We start from the raw sequence: 18600 nt of genomic DNA on the forward strand, positions 1-18600 counted from the left end.
TCAGGAGAACAAGTGGATTCTAATGAATTCTGATGGACTGTTCATCTGCCCACCTCCTTCCTCCAGCAGCTTGAGCTCATGGAAAAATTTCACCACCCTCTAGGGTTAGGCCAAATAAACGAAATCTGTAAAATAAAATGACGCCAACCCCCTAGTCTCGACTTTCACAAGGGTGTTCTGTATCTCCTTGTTGAGTCTCCGCTCCTTGTAACAATCCCCGCAGAGCTGAGTCCTAAGGCTGCACAAGGTCCTGGAAGCAGCCTCCCCCACAATCTCTATCCGCCCCCAATCCCCCTCCCACTTCACCCACAGGCCCTCCAGCTTCTCTGGAGCCCCTCCCCTCCCCTCTGCCCCCAGACACTCAGCACCCACTTGGACTGGGTGTTTCAGTGCCTAGGACCCTTGTTGATCTCTCCCGGGAATGTTTGTCGAATGAACAAGTAAACACTGGCCTTAAAGTGTAAACCCGGAAGGACTGTAATGAGGTTTTAATTTAGTGTTGCCCCCCTGGGGCATTTATAATAGCCCTTACATGTACTGCTCTCTATGAACTTACTGAGCTAAGCCTGAAGCGTTTCTCAGAGAGGGGGTGCAGTCTGTCCAATGCCACACAGCAGACAGCCTGGTAGGTCCCAGGGATTAGCACGTGGCTGCTTTTATTTATTTATTTTGGGGGGGCGCTTTTCAGCCAGCTTGGCTAGCATCAGGGAAGGCCTCCCAGTAGCTCACGTGCGGCAGAGACTTGCCAGGAAGCTGATAGGAAGATGATGTGGGGGTGACTGCACCCTAACCGTGACTGCGGGTCCTGCTTAGTGGTCCCTAGGGTGCGTCCAGGTGCTGGCAGCCGCCGCCAGCGCGGTCAAAGGTTACGAGGATGAAGGCGGGCGGAGGAAAAGACTTTGGGCCCAGACGGCAGAGCCACGTCCAGGCTCCCGAGAGGCTGCAGGGTCAGGTAACAACCTCGAACCAACTCCTGGGGGCGGCGGGGTGCGGCCGGTGGAGCACGCCCCCTGCCGGGCAGAGGCGCGGACGCACTGGCTCTGGCCCTTCGGAGCCCCCGGGCCCGGGCAGAGGCCCCCCCTGCCGGCCCCGCCGCCTCACTGCACCCTGGGGCCCCGCCGCCGCAGCCGGGTCCCGGCCAAACGCGGGGTGCGCAGCGAGGAGCGCAGGGCGCGCAGGGCCCGCGCGGAGGTGCAGGTCCCGGGCCGCTACCCCCAAGCAGCGAGCGAGCGAGCAGGCGCCGGGGCCCCGCGCCCCTTGTCCCGGGCTCCCCGCAGCCCCCGCAGCGCAGCCTCGCAGCCTCGCTGCCGCCGCTCCCGCTCCGTCCTTGGAGGGTGTGGAAGGGTGGGTTTGGGGCCGGGGGCGGGTCTGGGGGCGGACCCGGAGGCGGGGCTGTCTCTGCGGCAGGGCCCGGCTGGGCTCCCCGCGGTCTCTGTCTCTCCTCCGCCCTCCTCCTGCTCCGGGCGGAGCCCGGCATGGGGGGGCCGGCGCTCGGCAGGCCAGGTACGAGGATGGAGAAACTGTGGGGGCTCGGTGCGGGGAAGTGGACTGGAGAGGGCGGGGGACTAGGGGCCGGGAGGATCGGCTAGGCTAGAAGCGCAGAAACCCCGGGTAGCAGGACAAGGGGAAAGGGAGGGGGGCCGGGGACCTGGGGCCCTCGGATGCAGAGGGGGTGCAGCAGGCCAGGTTTGGAACAAACAGAGCACCAAGCGGTGAGCTGGGGCGTCTGGGAGGAGAGGTGAGGGCGAAGGCGCAGAGGAGAAGGGGGGGGGGCAGGGAAGGCTGAGCAGGTAGGGAGGCCGCAGACCAAGAGGTAGCCTTGGGGCCGAGCAGGAGACCCCCAGAAGCATTCAGGAGGCACTGCAAGAGGGGACTCCAGACTCCGCAGGAATAAGGGGATTTGGGCTGTCAGAGAGGGAGGCAGCGGCCAGGGCTGGGGGCGGGTGCGGGTGCGGGGAGCAGGAATTGGGGTGGACCGAGGCCCGAGGCGTGTGAGAAGGGAGGGAGAGGGTTGGTTGGGCTGGTGGGTGACCTGCGAATGTCCCCACCATCTCTCCTGCGCCCCCTGCCCAGTCCCCGCCTAACACCCCACCCCCAGCCTCAGGGCTCAAAAAGGGGCGGGAGTGCAGTCGGCCCCCCTTTCCCCAGTTATATGTGCAAGAAGGCCTCGGGAGGCAGGCACAGCTCCCTGTCTATAGATCTGTCTGTAGGTCTGTCTGGGTCCCAGCGTCTGGTGAGTTGTGTGTGCGCTGTGGGTGTGTCACGGTGTTTATGTCTGCCTGCTCCGGAGTTGTGTTTACCTCGCCTATGTGTAAGGCAGGGCTTTGCATCCTGAGGTCTGTGTGTCTGTCCAGCTGGGGGGCCTGTCGGGGAGTGGGATCCAGACCTGGAGCTATGTCTTGCCAGAGGGTGTGTTTGGGGCTCTCTATACCTTTGTCAGGGGGGTGGGACTCTCTCTGTACACACATCTGCTCATCTGGGGTCTGAGGGTCGGGATTCAGGGGTTCAGGGCCTCTATCTGTTTTTCTGAGGACCCGAGTCATGTCTCTGTCCCTTTCTCTCTTTCTGTTCCCGTTCTCTCTCTCTCTTTCATTCCTGCCCCACTGCCACCATCTCCACCTCCCATTTTTCTTTTCTTTTTTTAAATTCCCACCTCCACCCTACCCCCCCCCTCACCAAGTGGATCCGGGACCCAGGGAGGGCCGCCCCCCGGGCCTGGTGGTGCTGAGCAGGGCCCTCCAGCCCCCACCTCCTGCCCCACGACATGAACCTCCTCTACCGAAAAACCAAGCTGGAGTGGAGGCAGCACAAGGAGGAGGAGGCCAAGAGGAGGTAAGGCCTCCCCACCCCAGCCGGGTCACTGCCCTTCTGACCCCAGCAGAGCAGCCTGGAACGGTACCCATCCCATCCCATCCACAGCCTGGCCTCTGAGGGGTGCTTCCAGTTCTGAGGAAGCTCCCTCTCCCCCACCTCTAGAAGCCCAGACTGAGGCTGCCTCACCCCCTCTGGACTATGCACTCCTCTCTGTCTATTCCTGGCTGACCCCTGTCCTCCCCCACTTCCTCCCCCCCTGCCACCTGACCTTGGAAGAGGCAGACCCTGCTGCCTTGAGGGTGCAAGGGTGGGGTCCCTATGACCACTAGAGAGGGTCCACAGGGGTCCCTCCCTGCTGCTGTGCCCCCCCACAGCGATGGGGTTTGACAGCCTGGGTGGGGCCCAGCAGGCTGATCCTGCAGGCGACCCAGGCTGGGGTCCCCCCACCCTGTCTTCTGTCCCCTCTCCTCCCTCCCATTGCTTCTGGAGCCTGACTCAGAGCCACCTCCCTGCTCCCTGCTCACAACTGTGGAGTTTAATTCTTGTTGTTAATTAGATTAATCAGAGCTATCGCTGCAGCGATCTCTCCCTAATGAAGGGGTAGCGACAGGGCCTTAATGAGCGCCCACCCCACCACCGCTGCACTCCCCCTTCCCTGCCAGCTGCCCCCCTTCACTGGAACTAGTGAACGGGCTGCTCCTGGGAGGGTGACAGAGAGAGGACAGCGCCAAAGGGGGAGGGGGCGCTGGGTGGCTTGGTGCTGGTGTTGAAGCCCACGAGGAGTGACTAGAGCTGGGGGGATCAGAGGCCTGAGAGGGACAGGGTGGGGCTGCGGCTTTGCCTCTCTCCAGCACCTGTCCCTCAGGCCCCACCCCCAATATCCTGACCTTTTATTGAAAGTCTAGACCCACAGGGGGCTGGCTTCCCTGTCCCCTTGGAGGGTGCTGGTCCAGCTGCCCTGCCCTGTCCTGCAGGGGTTAGGCTCTTTGAGGAGCTGCAGAGGCTCCATGGGGGCCCCTCCCAGTTCTCCTGTTGGGCTTGTGGGTGTCCTGGCCTTTCAGGATCCCCCTGCCCATTCACCCCCATCCTACCCCAGCCCTCTTCCTCCTTCAGAAACCTCACTTTTTTTCTTGGGCGGGGGCCTCCCTTGCTGACTCCTGGGGTGGAGGAGCAGGCAGGTGTAACGACCCCCGCACCCCCTGCCTTGTCTCTCCAGCACCAGTAAGGAGGTGTCTCCGGCGGGCCCCGCTGTGGGGGCAGGCCCGGGGCCGGGGGTTCGAGTGCGGGACATCGCCTCGCTACGCCGCTCGCTCAGGATGGGCTTCATGACCATGCCCGCCTCCCAGGAGCACGCCCCGCACCCCTGCCGCAGCGCCATGGCCCCGCGCTCGCTCTCCTGCCACTCGGTGGGCAGCATGGACAGCGTGGGGGGCGGGCCGGGCCGGGCTGGCGGGGGGATCCCGGAGGACCACGGTTCCCGAAGACCCCCCGCCAAACCCCGGAGACACCCCAGCACCAAGCTCAGCATGGCGGGGCCCGGCGCTGAGACACCTCCCAGCAAGAAAGCAGGTAAGTTGGTTTGCCCCTCCCCGGGAGGGTGGGAGGATGCCTAGTGGGCCCCCCCCCAGGAGCCCGCCTGGCTGGGAGGGTTCATTTAGGGAAGTGCAGAGGAAGTGGAAGGTTTCACTCTCAGAGCCAATGGGGGGGGACCACCCAGGGGCGGGGAAAGCTCCCTACAGAGACAGCTTGGAGGGACCCCGGGGATGGGAGAGAGTTGAGGGGGGTAGATTCTGGGACATTTGTTAGAAGGACTGACTTTTTTTTTTTTTTTTTTTTAAGATTATGTATTTTTTATCAATGAGACACAAGAGAAAGAACCAGACCATCACTCTGGTACATGTGCTGTCTGGGATTGAACTTGGGACTTCATGCTTGAAAAGCTAGTGCTTTATCCACTACACCCCCTCCTAAGCCACTGAGGGCTGATTGTTTGGGAGGGAGCCCACAGGGCTGTCTGGAAGGGTGCAGGAAAGTCAAGTGGTCTGGGAGCTGGCCCAGCGGTAGAACATAGAACCCACAGGCATAAGGTCCCAGGTTCAATTCCCAGCACCTCATGTGTTAGAATGATGCTCTGGTGTTTCTCTCTCTCTCTCTCTCTCTCTCTCTCTGTCCCTGCAGCTTTGTTCAGCTACTCTTGGTGGCTCTTTTTTTTTTTCTTTCTTTTTTCTTCTCTTTCTTGTTATTTCTACTTTATTTGTAGGATAGAAATTGAGAGGGGGAGAAGGACATGGAGAGGGAGAAAGAGAGACACCTGCAGACCTGCTTTACCACTTGTGAAGTGTCTCCCTCTGCAGGTGGGGAGTGGAGGCTTGAATTCTGGTCCTTGCACATGGTAATTTGTGCACTCAGTCAGGAGTGACACCACCCAGCCCGCTCTGGTTCTCTCTCCTTAATAAACATATAAACCTTAAAAGGAAAACAGGGAGGACTAGCAAAGCAGCTCACTTGGCTAGGATGCTGCTTTGCCATGTGTGTGACCCAGGTTTGAGCTGGCCCCCATCATACTGGAGGAAGCTTTGGTGCTGTGATCTCTTTCTTTCTCTGTCTGTATCTAAAAGAAAGAAGGCAAGAAAGAAGGAGAGAGAAAAGGAAACCAGGGGCTGTAGAGGTAGCTCACTGGGTAGAGCCCCCTTCTTGCTGTGTGTATGACCCGAGTTTGAGTCCTGGCTCCACATGGGCAAACGACAGCAGCAGGGGAGACTCCAGTGCTGTGGTGTCTCTCCCTGTATTGGAATGAAGAAGCTAGCCCCGGAGTGGTGAGATTGCATGTGCACAGGCCCTGCTCCACCATAAACAGATAAAAGGAGACAGCAGAGCTGGCCTGATGAGTCCACCGGTGCCTTCTCCCCCCTCCCTGCCACCTCCAGGCTCCCAGAAGCCAGCTCCTGAAGGCCGAGAGTCCAGCCGGAAGGTTCCTCCTCAGAAACCCAGGCGCAGCCCTAACACCCAGCTCTCCATCTCCTTTGATGAGTCGTGCCCCCCAGCCCCTTCTCTTCGAGGGGGGAACCTGCCCCTGCAGCGCTCCAGCAGGGGGTCCTGCATGGCTGGGGACCCTGAGGCAGGCGCCCAGGAAGAGGAGCCCGTCTACATCGAGATGGTGGGCGATGTCTTCAGAGGAGGCGGGCGAAGTGGGGGGACTCTGGCCGGACCCCCTCTCGGGAGTGGGATCCCCACTCCTCCGGCCGGCGCCGGCACCGCCGATTCGGACTCAGAGGAGAGCGAGGCCATCTATGAGGAGATGAAGTACCCACTGGCCGAGGAGGCCACCGACGGCCGGCCCCTCATGATGGCTGCCCCCTTGTCACACCAGCCCCCCGGCCTGCAGCCCCATGCCCATCGCCGCCCCGTGTCAGCCCTCCCGGGCCGGAGGGACACGACACCCACCAAGACCACCCCTTGTGACATCCCCCCACCCTTCCCCAACCTCCTGCAGCACAGGCCACCGCTGTTGGCCTTCCCCCAGGCCAAGGCCACCTCCCGGGCCCCCAGTGATGCCATGTCCAGGCTGCCCGTACTCTGTCACCCCAAGGAGCCCACCGCCGGGCCCTGCACCCCAGCTCCCCAAGTGCCTGCCCGGGAGCGGGAGACACCACCTCCTGCTGCCAACCTGCTGCTGCTGGGACCCTCGGGCCGGGCCCGCAGCCACTCCACGCCGCTGCCACCCCAGGGCTCGGGCCCAGTGCATGGGGAGCGTGAACTCCCCAACTCCCACAGCATGATCTGCCCTAAGGCAGGGGCGCCGACCGCCCTGCTCCCTGGGCCCCCCAAGGACAAGGCCGTGTCCTACACCATGGTGTACTCGGCACTCAAGGTGACCACGCACTCAGTGCTGGCCGCCGGCCCACCCCTGGGCACCGGGGAGCCCAAGACGGAAAAGGAGATTGCGGTCCTCCACAGCATGCTGTGTGCCAGTGCCAGGCCCCCTGTGCCTGGCAAGGCCAGCCCCCACGCTGCTGCCGGGGTGCTACACCACCGAGGCTGCCTGGCCTCCCCCCACGGCCTTGCGGACCCCACGGCGGGCCCCCTCGCCCCCCTCTGGACCTACCCTGCCACCACTGCTGGGCTCAAGAGACCCCCTGCCTACGAGAGCCTCAAGGCTGGGGGGGTGCTGAATAAGGGCTGCGCGGTGGGAGCCCCCACCCCCATGGTCAAGATCCAGCTGCAGGAGCAGGGGACTGATGGGGGGGGCTTTGCCAGCATCTCCTGCTCCCATGTCATCACCAGCGCGAGAGGCACACCTGAGGAGGAGGAAGAGGAGGTGGGGGCCACGGCCTTCGGGGCAGGCTGGGCTATGCAGAGGAAGGTCCTATATGGAGGGCGGAAGCCGAGAGAGCTGGACAGTGAGTATGGGAGCAGGGAGAAAAGGGGGGCATTCTGCCATGATCTGGGGGTGGGGGTGTTAGAAGGCTTCCTTGGAAGTCACCACCCATTGTCCTGAAGTGGGAACTTCCCTGGGAGCCCAGAGGACAAGGAGGTGCAGCAGATGGCAGGAGGAACAGGGATCCTCAGGGCTGGGGGAGAGTGACCCCCTCAGCCAGCCTCCTCCTGGCCCAGCCAGCCCCACCCCTCCCTGGGCTGCAGGGGTGTGTGAGCCTGCTCACACACAGCTGCCTCCCAGCTGTTACCATGGCAACCCATCCAGACTGGAGGGAGGCCCTACCGTTGCCTGGCAACGCAATGCTCTGCCAGAGATGAGCTTAGCATTCAGGCAGTCCTCCCCTTGCCCCTTGCACCCCCCACCTCACTTCTTGGCTTGGAAATCGGGGTTTTCCCCCTTCTGGGAAACAGCACACCTGGTTCCTGGCCTGTGAGGTGGTCCTTCTGGCCCTGATGGGCTTGAGCCCAAAGCTCATACTGGGGTTCGAGCAGGACCTCTCTGAGTGGGCACAAGCATTTGGAAGTAGCAGATAGTTGTGAGTCTGAGTCTAGCAGTGGCACCCTTGTGCACAGACAGGGCTGCACTGGGGTCCAGTCCATTGTGACCGGAGAGACAGGGACCCCTCCTGCATGTAGGCACTGAGTTGTCCTTTCCCCCCCAGCAGAGGTGGATGATGGTGCCCGGGGCTGGAACAGCGGTGCTGAGGGACTGGGCAAGGTGGAGCGTGAGGACCGAAGCCCCTCGGCATCGGGGATCCCCGTGAGGAGCCAGGGGGCCGAGGGCCTGCTGGCCAGGATCCACCATGGAGGGGAGCGAGGCGGGGGTCGCACGGCACTGCCTGTCCCCTGCCAGACCTTTCCTGCCTGCCACCGAAATGGAGGTGACTCCCTGCCCATGGACACTCGGCCTGGATGTGACCATGGGAAGTGGGGGGTTTGACAGGGCTCCTACATGGGGGGGGGTCTCTCCCAGGGTTCATATTCAGGACCCTTCACCCTCATACCACATCTCCATCCTTGTCATCTTGGGCGGAGGTAGGGACCAGTGTGGTAGGGACTGTCCTGAGGAAACGGGTGCAGGGAATCCTGGAGGCCCCTTCCTCACTCCTCCCTCTTTTCTCAAAGACTTCACCGGAGGCTACCGCCTGGGGCGCTCAGCCTCCACCTCTGGAGTCCGGCAGGCCATGCTCCCCACCCCCCGACCCTGCAGCCAGCCCAGGGATGCTGCAAGTCAGGTGAGGAGGAAGTGGGTGGCTCGGTTCAGTGGCTAAAGTGTTGGAGTCTCCAGCATCACATGTGCCAGAGTAATCTTGGTCCACCCCCCACATGTACACACACTTCTCTCTCTCCTCTCTCTCTTTTCTTTTTTTTCCTCCAGGGTTATTGCTGAGCTCAGTGCCTACACTGAGTCCACTGCTCCTGTAGGGGAGGGGGAAATAGAGAGGGAGAGAGAAAGATAGACACCTGAAGACCTGCTTCATTGCTTGTGAAGCGACCCCCCCACCATAGGTGGGGAGCTGGGGGCTTGAACTGGGATCCTTGCGTGGGTCCTTATGCTTTGTAAAAAGCTGATAAAAAGCTGGTGCTTAGCACAAGTGAGGCTCTGGGTTCCACACCAGGCCTCATCATCATCATATAATAGTGGGTAGATTGCATGGGGTCCTAGGCTCGACCTCCAACATCACATATGTCAGACTGATGCTCTGCTTTTCTCTTATGTAAATATATGTCTTTTTAAAATTTTATTTATTTTATTTTTGAGAGAGATGTAGAGGGGGAGAGAGAGAGACAGAGAGAAATACCATAGCACTGCTCAGCTCTGGCTTATGGTGGTGCGGGGGATTGAACCTGGAACTTTGGAGCCTCAGGCATGAGAGTCTGCATAACCATTATGCTGTCTCCCTCACCCATAAATAAATAACTCTTAATTTATGTTATTATTATTTATTTTTAAACAGAGCACTGCTGAATTCTGGCTTATGTAGCATGGGAGCTTGAACCTGGGACTTTTGTATGTTTGTTTAATAGGACAGAGAAATTGAAAGAGGAGGAAGAGATAGAGAGGGAGAGAGAAAGAGGGACACCTGCAGCCCTGCTTCACTACTTGTAAAGCTTCCCAGGTCCTCAGGCATGGTGTGCATGCACTCAACCAGGTGTGCCACAGTCCCCTTAGTTTTATTTAAAATTTTTCCTTTTTTTCTTTTTTAAATTTTTAATAGAAGAGATATCTAGAGATAAAGATATATACAGAGACACACACACATACCAGAGCCCTGCTCATCTCTGGCTTATGACTAGTGCTGGAGACTGAACCTGGGACCTTGGTGTCTCAGGCCTGAAAGTCTTTTTGCATCACTATTATGCTATCTCCTCAGTGCCTTTACTTTTTTTTAAGATTTATTTTATTTTATTTTAATGAGAATGACTGAGAGAACAAGCCTAGAGTATAGCTCAGCTCTGGCTGATGATTGTGCTGGGGATAGAACCCGGGACCTCAGAGCCTCAGGCATGAAAATATTTTTTTGCATTACCATTATAATGTCTCCCCAGCTATAAGATTTACTTATTCTAATGAGGTGGCGCAGTGGATAAAGCATAGTATTCTCATGCATGAGGTCCTGGGTTCAGTCCCCCAGTAGCACATGTACCAGAGTGATGTCTCCGGTTCGTTCTCTCTCTCTCTCTCTCTGCCTATCTTCTTCATGAATAAATAAATAAAATATTTTAAAATTACTTTCAGAGCATTAAAAAATATGTATTTATCATAAAAATGAGTGATAAGCACACATTTTATCATGCATAAGACCTGGGTTTGAGCCCCAACTTCCCACCTGCAGGAGGGAGATGCTTCACAAACTATGAAGCAGGTCTGCAGATGTTTTTTTGTTTGTTTTGTGTTGTGTTGTGTTTTTGCCTCCAGGGTTATTGCTGGGGCTCAGTGCCTGCACCAGGAATCCACTGCTCCTGGAGGCTATTTTTTTCACCTTTTGTTGCCCCCGTTGTTTTATCATTGTTGTGTTTATTATTATTGCTTTTATTGATGCCATTGTTGTTGGATAGGACAGAGAAGGGGAGAGAAAGACACCTGCAGACCTGCTTCACCTCTTGTGAAGCGACCCCCCTGTAGGTGGGGAGCCGGGGGCTCAAACTGGTACCCTTTCGTTGGTCCTTGCACTTTGACACTTACACTTAACCCACTGCACTACCATCTGACCCTCTGCAGGTGTCTTATCTTTCTTTCCCTCTCTATCTTCCCCTGCTGTTTTAATTTCTCTCTGTCCTATGCAATAAGATAGGAAAAGAGAAAAAGAAAAATGACCACCGGGAGCAGTGGATTCATAGTGCTGACATCAAGCCCCAGTAATAACACTTGTGGGGAAAAAATAAATAAAAAGCGATGGGGAAAAAAAGGAGAATGAGAGTGAGAGTCAGAGAGATAAACAGGGACACCAGAGCCCTGCTCAGCTCTAACTTAGGATGGTACTGGGGATTGAACCTGGGACCTTGGAGTCTCAGGCATGGAAGTCTTTTCCATCACTATTATGCTGTCTCCTCAGCTATAACATTTATTATGAGAATGAGAGAAGCAGAGAGAGAGACACCAAAGCCCTGCTCAGCTCTGGTTTAGGATGGTGCTGGGGATTGAACCTGGGACCTTGGAGCGGCGGGAATGCTAGTCTCTGCCTTGAAATCCTCCAGTAACCGCGGTGATGCTATTAAAGGCTTACTGCAGAGGACCCCCTTGGGGGGCTGGGGAAGGAGCTTTTGGGGGCCGGTGGCCAGGTGTCCCTGACCCTGCCATGCACCCTCAGGCCAACCCCGCACTGCCGCCGCCACTGCCCCTGCCGCCCCCAGCCCCGGCCTCAGCCCCAGCCCCAGCCCGCGATGGCAAGCTGCTGGAGGTGATCGAGCGCAAGCGCTGCGTGTGCAAGGAGATCAAGGCGCGCCAGCGGCCAGAGCGCGGGCTCTGCAAGCAGGAGAGCATGCCCATCCTCCCCAGCTGGCGCCGCGGGCCCGAGCCCCGCAAGGCTGGCACCCCGCCCTGCCGCCGGCAGCACACGGTCCTCTGGGACACTGCCATCTGAGGGGGCGGCCGGCTCCCGGACACTCAAGGACCAGGACCAGGAGGGGAAGCGGCGCCCCCTACCCTTCCCCTTCCCCCCAGACAGGCAGGGAGTGGTCGGACCCCGCGGGTCTGGGGTGCCAGCAGCACCCCTAGGAATGTGAGGGGGGCAGCAGAGAGTTGGTTGGAAGTTAGGGGTGAAGCCCTCTTGCCTCTTTGCCCACTGAGCCCGGCTGACCCCTCCTCCTGGGGGGCAAAGTCGAGGTCAGCATGGGGGTGGGGCGAGGGAGGGGTGGAGGAAGGAGGGGGGTCACAGGGAGGAGAGAGGCCGAGGGCCAGAGGGAGAGGGGCTCTTTGATAGAGTCGGGCAGGGGAGGGGGGCTTATTTTGTTATTTATTTGCGTCTGGAGGGTATTCTGGGCCCTGCTCTCTAATCCCCCCCAAGCAGGGTGAGGGCCATCGGAGGGTATTCAGAGGGAGCCAGGTTTGCACTGTCCCCCAAAACCCAAGTCTCTACCATCCACCACCCCCTGCCCTCCCCCCAGACTGGGGATCACCCCAAAACTGGGGCTGAGTTTGGTGGGGGAAGTAGAGCAGGAGAAGTGGGGAGCAGACCCCTGGATGTAGGGACCTGGCCCCAGTGATGGGCTGGCTGAGGGGGAAGGAGGGGCATTCTAGTGGGTGGGGGGTGGTGGTGGACAGGGTATTTATTTAAATTAAAAAAAAATCAAAAGAGATGTCAGGAACTTTTTTTTAATTCCTTTCTTTTCAGAATAATATATTAAAAGACTAACACTCCTAGCATTGGTTTCTTTTTTTGGGGGGGTGGGGTGTGCTTTGGCTCTGGTTTAGGCGGACTGGAGGTGACTGGTGGGGGAGTGGCTGAGGCAGCCTCCAGGGTGAGGTGGCATTTGTAGCAGCTGCATCTTGGCCATGCCGCCAGTCTGTCACGCAAGTTTCAATCTGCTTTTGTTTTGATTTGGTTGTTGTCTCCAGGGCCCCACGCAGTCACGAATTCTCTACATCCCACTGTCTCATGTAGAGAGGGTGGTCAGATGGATAGACACAGGAGCTTCCGCCAGTGCAGTGTCGTCACAGCGCTCCCTGGAGGAGGTCAGGACTCGAACTGGGGTTGCACAAATGGCAAGACAGACACCATACTCCATGAGCAATTTCTCTGATCCTAATTATTTATTTAGTTTTTGCCACCTAGGATATTGCTGGGGCTCAGTGCTTGAGAGACAAAGCCACTGCACTCGGTGGCCACTTCTCTCCTTCATTTTAATTTTACTTAGTTATTTATTTTTATATATTTTTTATTTTTTATATTTATTTATTTATTTATTTACTTCCCGTTTTGTTGCCCTTGTTGTTTTTTATTGTTGTAGTTATTATTGCTGTTGTTGTGTCATCGTTGTTGGATAGGACAGAGAGAAATGGAGAGAGGAGGGGAAGACAGTGTGTGGGAGAGAAAGACAGACACCTGCAGACCTGCTTCACTGCCTGTGAAGCGACTCCCCTGCAGGTGGGGAGCTGGGGGATTGAACCGGGATCCTTGCGCTGGTCCTTGCACTTAGCACCATGTGCGCTTAACCCACTGCACTACCACCCAACTCCCTCTCCTTCATTTTTATTATGATAGAGACAGAAATAGGGCAAGAGAGAGGGAAAGAGACCTGCAGCTCTGCTCCACTGATCATGAAGCCTCACCCCCCCCACACACACACACAAGTGGGAGCCAGGGGCTTGAACCACGGTCCTTGCACATGGTAACGTGTAGTTCACTCAGTTGCACCACTGTCCAGCCCCTGACCCTGATTTCTCTTTTCTCTTAAAGTTTTGTTTTCACGAAGGACAGCAAGACTAGAGCAACTCAGCTCTGACAGCTGCCAGAGTGCAGGGTTGAGCCGTGGGCATATGAGTCCTGTGCATTACTGCTGAGCTATGTACCCTGCCCCGGTGTGCTGTGGAGGGTGGTTGACTGCACAGAAGTGAAACTTTCCCTGGAGAAATTTGACGATAGCTTGGACTGATGAGTGGCTAAGGAAGATGAGGCACGTCCACACAGTGGTGTAGTATTGTACTCAGCTGTTTGACGACAGAGGACATTTTGCTATTTGCAGTCAAACAGAAGAAACTGGGGGGGGGGGTTCTATGAATGGAAATAACATATTAGCTCTTAGCTGTGTCTAATAGAAAGAAACAAATAGGATGCAAAAACAAAATAGTCCAGTGGGTGCTGACAGCAAGATGGGGGTCATGGGAGGGAGAGAGCTAGGGGAGAGGAAGGAGGGGATAGAAGGGACTGTGGGGGGAGTCAGGCGGTAGCACAGTGGGTTAAGCTCACGTGGTGCAAAGCACAAGGACTGGAGTAAGGATCCTGATTCAAGCCCCTGGCTCCCCACCTGCAGGGGGTCATTTCACAAGCAGTGAAGCAGGTCTGCAGGTATCTGTCTTCCTCTCCCCCTCTCTGTCTTTCCCTTCTCTCTCCATTTCTCTCTGTCCTATCCAACAACGATGACATCAATAACAACAACAATAATAACTACAACAATGAAAACCAACAAGGGCAACAAAAGGGAAAATAAATTTATATATGACTGGGGGGGCTGGACAGTAGTGCAGAGGGTTAAGCGCAAGGACAGGCGAATGGATACCTGTTTGAGCTCCGTCTCCCCACCTACAGGGGGCTCACTTCACAAGTGGTGAAGCAGGTCTGCAGGTGTCTTTCCTCTTTTCTGTCTTCCTCTCCTCTCTCGATTTCTCTGTCCTATCCAACAGCAATAACAACAATAGCAATGACAACAAGGGCAACAAAAATGGGAAAATATGGCTGCCAGGAGCAGTGGGTTCATAGTGTTGGCACAGAGCTCTAGCAATAGCCCTGGAAGCCAAAAAAAAAAAAAAAAAGGGACTGTAGTGGGAATCAATTAACACACACACACATGCATAAGGACCCAGGTTCAGGTTCAAGTGCCCAGTCCCCACCTACAGGAAGAGCTTCACAAGTAGTGAAGCAGTGCTTCCGGTGTCCTCTACCTCCCACTGCCTTCTCATTTTTTCTCTGTCCTGTCTAATTAAAAAAATAACAAATAATTAAAAAGGAGAAAACATATATATATTTCTTTTCTTTTCTTCACTAGGAGAGGCCAGAGCAGTGTTCTAGCATATGCAAGTGCCAGGGATTGAACTTGTGCCCTGAAGGTTACTAGTGTAAAGTTCTATCACTGCACCACCTCCTGGGCTGTGATTCTTCTTTGAAGAAGCTCAGAATCTACTCAGGGGGCTGAAACCGACTCAGACGCAGGAGGGAAAGAGGAGAGGAGAGGACTGGAATTATCCAAAGGGCTTCCTGAAAGTGAGCCTGCTGGAATAGGAAAGGTTTGGGGAAACGAGGGAAGATGGGGGACTGTGAGTTCCCAGCAGATTACCTGGGAAGCAGTGGAGGAAGGAGGTGGGGGTAAGAAGTTTTTCTTTTTCAAAGATTTGTGAGCTCAAGGACCAGCTTAAGGATCCTGGTTTGAGCCCCTGGCTCCCTACCTGCAGGGGGTTGCTTCGCTAGCAGTGAAGCAGATCTGCAGGTGTCTTTCTCTTCTCTCTGTCTTCCCTCTTCTCTCGATTTCTCTCTGTCCTATCCAACAACAGCAATGACAACAATAACAACAAGGGCAACAAAATGGGAAAAATGGCCTCCAAGGAGCAGTGGATTCATAGTGCAGGCACCGAGCCCCAGTGATAACCCTGGAGGCAAAAAAATAAATGAATAATTAATTAAGTAATTAAAAATTTAAAAGACATGTATTTTTTTCTACTCTTTTTTTTTTTTTTTTGCCTCCAGGGTTATTGCTGAGGCTCGGTGCCTGCACTACAAATCCACTGCTCCTGGAGGCTATTTTTCCCATTGTGTTGCCCTTGTTGTTGTGCTTGTTATAGTTGTTATTGTTGTCATAGCTGTTGTTGTTGGATAGGACAGAGAGAAATGGAGAGAGGAGGGGAAGACAGAGAGGGGGAGAGAAAGATAGACACCTGCAGACCTGCTTCACTGCTTGCGAAGCAACCTCCTGCAGGTGGGGAGCCGGGGCTTGAACCAGGATTCTTACGCTGGCCCTTGCGCCTTGTGTCATGTGCGCTTAACCCGCTGTGCTACCACCTGAATCCCAGATTTATGTATTTATCACGTGAGATTTGGGCTTGTTCAGGGTGGTAAGGCCATAGATAAGATTTATGTATTTAAAGAGAGGAGGGAGTGCTCCCAGAGTACTGCTCAGCTCTGGTTCAAAGGGTGCCCGGAATTGAACCTGTAACCTCAGAGATCTTAGGTGTGTGAGCTGGTACTCTAACAGGCTGAGCTGTCTCCCTGCCAGCAAGTGTGCACAGACAGGCCTGGTTCCTGCAACACCTGTCATGCTGGAATGCTGCTCTGCTTCTCTCTCTTCCTCTCATTCAATAAATAATATCAAGGGAGGAAGATCAGTCAGTCACAGTACCACCTGGCCTCCCATATGTGCAATGCCAGGGAATAAGCCAGTAGCTCCAGGCATGCAAGTCCTGTGCTCTGCATGCTGTGTTATTTCCCAACATGTGTTATTTCTCCTTCTTCTTCTTCTTCTTCTTCTTCTTCTTCTTCTTATTATTATTATTATTATTATTATTATTATTATTATTATCAATGTCACCAGGGTTATTGCTGGGGCCTAATGCTTGTTCTAGGAATCCACCACTACCCCCCAGTGGCCAGTATTCCTTTTCCCCAACTTTTTTCTATTAGAGAGAAATTGAGAAGGGGGGCAGTCCGGGGAGGGAGAGGTAGCATACAGGTGTCTTATCTTTCTCCCTCTTTATCTTTCCCTCTTAATTTCTCTCTGTCCTATCCAATAAAAATGAAAAGTGGGGGGCTGGGCAGTAGCGCAGTGGGTTAAGCGTACATGGTGCAAAGCACAAGGATCCACGTAAGGATCTGGATTTGAGCCCCTGGCTCTCCACCTGTGGTATGTGTGTGGGGGGGTCACTTCACAAATGGTGAAGCAGATCTGCAGGTGTCTATCTTTCTTTCCTCCTGTCTTCCCTTCCTCTCCTGATTTCTCTCTGTCTTATCCAGTAACAACAACAGCAATAACAACAAGGGCAACACAAATGGAAAAATGACCTTCAGGAGCAGTGGATTCTTAGTACCGGCACTGAGCCCCAGTGATAACCCTGGAGGCTAAATAAATAAAGAAAGAAAGAAAAATAAAGAAATTGAGAAGGGAGGGGGAGACAGAGAGGGAAAGAGAGGCACCTACAGCCCTGCTTCACCTTCTGTGAACTTTCCCCCTGCAGGTGGGGACCAGGGGCTTGAACTTCGGTCCTTGCATATGGTGATGTGTGTGCTTAACTGGGTGTACAACTGCTCCCCTCCCATTACTTGCTCTCTCCCTCTCTCACCACCAAGGTTATCATTGGAGCTCGATGCCTGCGTTATGAATCCACTGTTCAGGGCGGCCACTTTTCCTTTTTGTTTTTCTTTTACCTTTCGACTTTATTGGATATGACAGAGGGCAGGGGGAGATAGAGAGGGAAAGAAAAAGATAACCTTTAGGGGAAATAGCATAATGGTTCTGCAAAAAAACTTTCATGCCTGAGTCAGGTTCCAGGTTCAGTCCCCAGCACTATCATCAGCCAGAGCTGAGCAAGGCTCTGGTTTTCACTATGTCCTTCTCTCTCATTAAAAAAATAAAGGGAGTCAGGCGGTAGCACAGGGGGTTAAGTGCAGGTGCCGCAGAGGGCAAGGACCAGCATAAGTATCACAGTTTGAGCCCCCAGCTCCCCACCTGCAGGGAAGTCGCTTCACAAGTAAGTAAAGCAGGCCTGCAGTTGTCTCTCTTTCTCTCTCCCCTTCTGTCTTCCCCTGCTCCCTCCATTCTCTCTGTCCTATCCAACAATGATGACATCAATAACAACAACAATAATAACTATAACAATAACAAACAACAAGGGCAACAAAAGGAAATAAATAAATATTTTAAAAAATGAAAGGAGGAATGAAAGAAACCTGCAGACCTTTTTCACAGCTCATGAAGCATCACCCCATGAGGGGGAGCAGGAGCTCAAACCCAGGTCCTTGCAGTGGTTAACATGTGTATTCAACTGGGTATGCCAACACCCACCCCTCACCTCAGCTGCAATTTCTATCAAAGATTCCTGGGGGCCGGTCAACAAGACTGATGAACAAACTTGGAGAGGCTAGTGCTGGCCATAGGTGGATATCTAGAAGTCCAGGAAGGGCAAAAACTCAATGGATGGAAAGACAAAGATAACAAACAAACAAGAGATTCTCAGCTAGGTAACGGTTCTCCCTTTCTTTTTCTCAAAAAAAAAAAAAAAAAAGGGAAATAGTCATGTGTGCGTCTCTGCCCTCATCAAACCAACCATGAAGGAAAGTTTGTCTAGACAGGAATATTCCAGGTAATAAATAGGGAAGGAAGGGCCAGGGCCAGAGAAAGAGCCCACTGGGTAGGACAAGTGCCTCCCCATGTACATGCTAAGCTCCAACTCCAGCTCCAACTCCAGCACCACATGGGAAGTGCCATGCTTCTGAGGGAAGCTCTGAGGCTATCTCTTCTCTCTTGGTCTCTCTGTGAAAGTAAAAAAGCAGCCTAGGAGCATGCTAGAAGCCTTCGCTAAACACACACACACACACACACACACACACACACACACACACACATACTCTTATTTTTTCCATATAAAGGATAAGAGACAGAGATAAAGAGAGAAGCAGAGACACATTAGCACTCCCCCACTACTCATGAAATTTCCCCAGTGCATGGTGCTGACCATGTGGTCTTGGGGGGCTGGAACACAGTTCTTCGCACAGAACAATGTGCACTCAGCCAGCACAGCTACCTCCCAGCCCACAGTGTGTGCATTAAGGATGCTTAAAGAGAGGGTGCTGACGTACTTATGGGGTACAGCACACAAGATCTAGGATGTGCTTCACAATGCAGAGCAAAGGGAGGGAGACAGTGTGGGGGAGAGACACAGCAAGAAGGGTTGTGTGTTGGTAATTGTTGAGACTGGAGGAATGTTTCTGTCTGCTTTCAGGTCCCTTTGAAACTTTCCACAATAAAAAGCATCATATATATATTTAAAGTCACTGGGATGAGTCAATTTTTTTCTTCCTTTGGAAAAAACTCAGGGTTGTTAGCAAAATATCTAGGAAAATTTTAAACACAATCTCTCTCCCCCACCCCCCAATCTGTGATTAAAATATACCTTTTCTGGCTGAGAAGATAATGCCACCCTTA

The 18600-nt window shown here is 54.5% G+C and overlaps 1 protein-coding gene across 4 annotated transcripts; it reads left to right on the plus strand.

Moving 5' to 3' along the window:
* The first annotated feature begins 1354 nt into the window (after window positions 1-1354).
* NYAP1 (neuronal tyrosine phosphorylated phosphoinositide-3-kinase adaptor 1) lies at window positions 1355-13204 on the plus strand. Of its 4 annotated transcripts, none has more exons than XM_060173405.1 (7): window positions 1355-1503; window positions 2681-2832; window positions 4031-4383; window positions 5742-7214; window positions 7914-8132; window positions 8377-8486; window positions 13152-13204. In XM_060173405.1, the coding sequence occupies exons 2-7, from the start codon at window positions 2765-2767 to the stop codon at window positions 13179-13181; spliced, it is 2253 nt and encodes a 750-aa protein (XP_060029388.1). In that variant the 5' UTR covers window positions 1355-1503; window positions 2681-2764; the 3' UTR covers window positions 13182-13204. The 4 variants fall into 4 exon arrangements, with proteins under 4 accessions (XP_060029388.1, XP_016048795.1, XP_007534877.1 ...); XM_016193309.2 differs by lacking the exon at window positions 13152-13204 and adding an exon at window positions 11064-12115; XM_007534815.3 differs by lacking the exon at window positions 13152-13204 and adding an exon at window positions 11064-12115 and having other exon boundaries at window positions 7917-8132.
* The last annotated feature ends 5396 nt before the right edge of the window (window positions 13205-18600 follow it).

Source organism: Erinaceus europaeus, chromosome 15 (assembly GCF_950295315.1).
Source record: "Erinaceus europaeus chromosome 15, mEriEur2.1, whole genome shotgun sequence".
Classification (NCBI taxonomy): Eukaryota; Metazoa; Chordata; class Mammalia; order Eulipotyphla; family Erinaceidae; genus Erinaceus; species Erinaceus europaeus.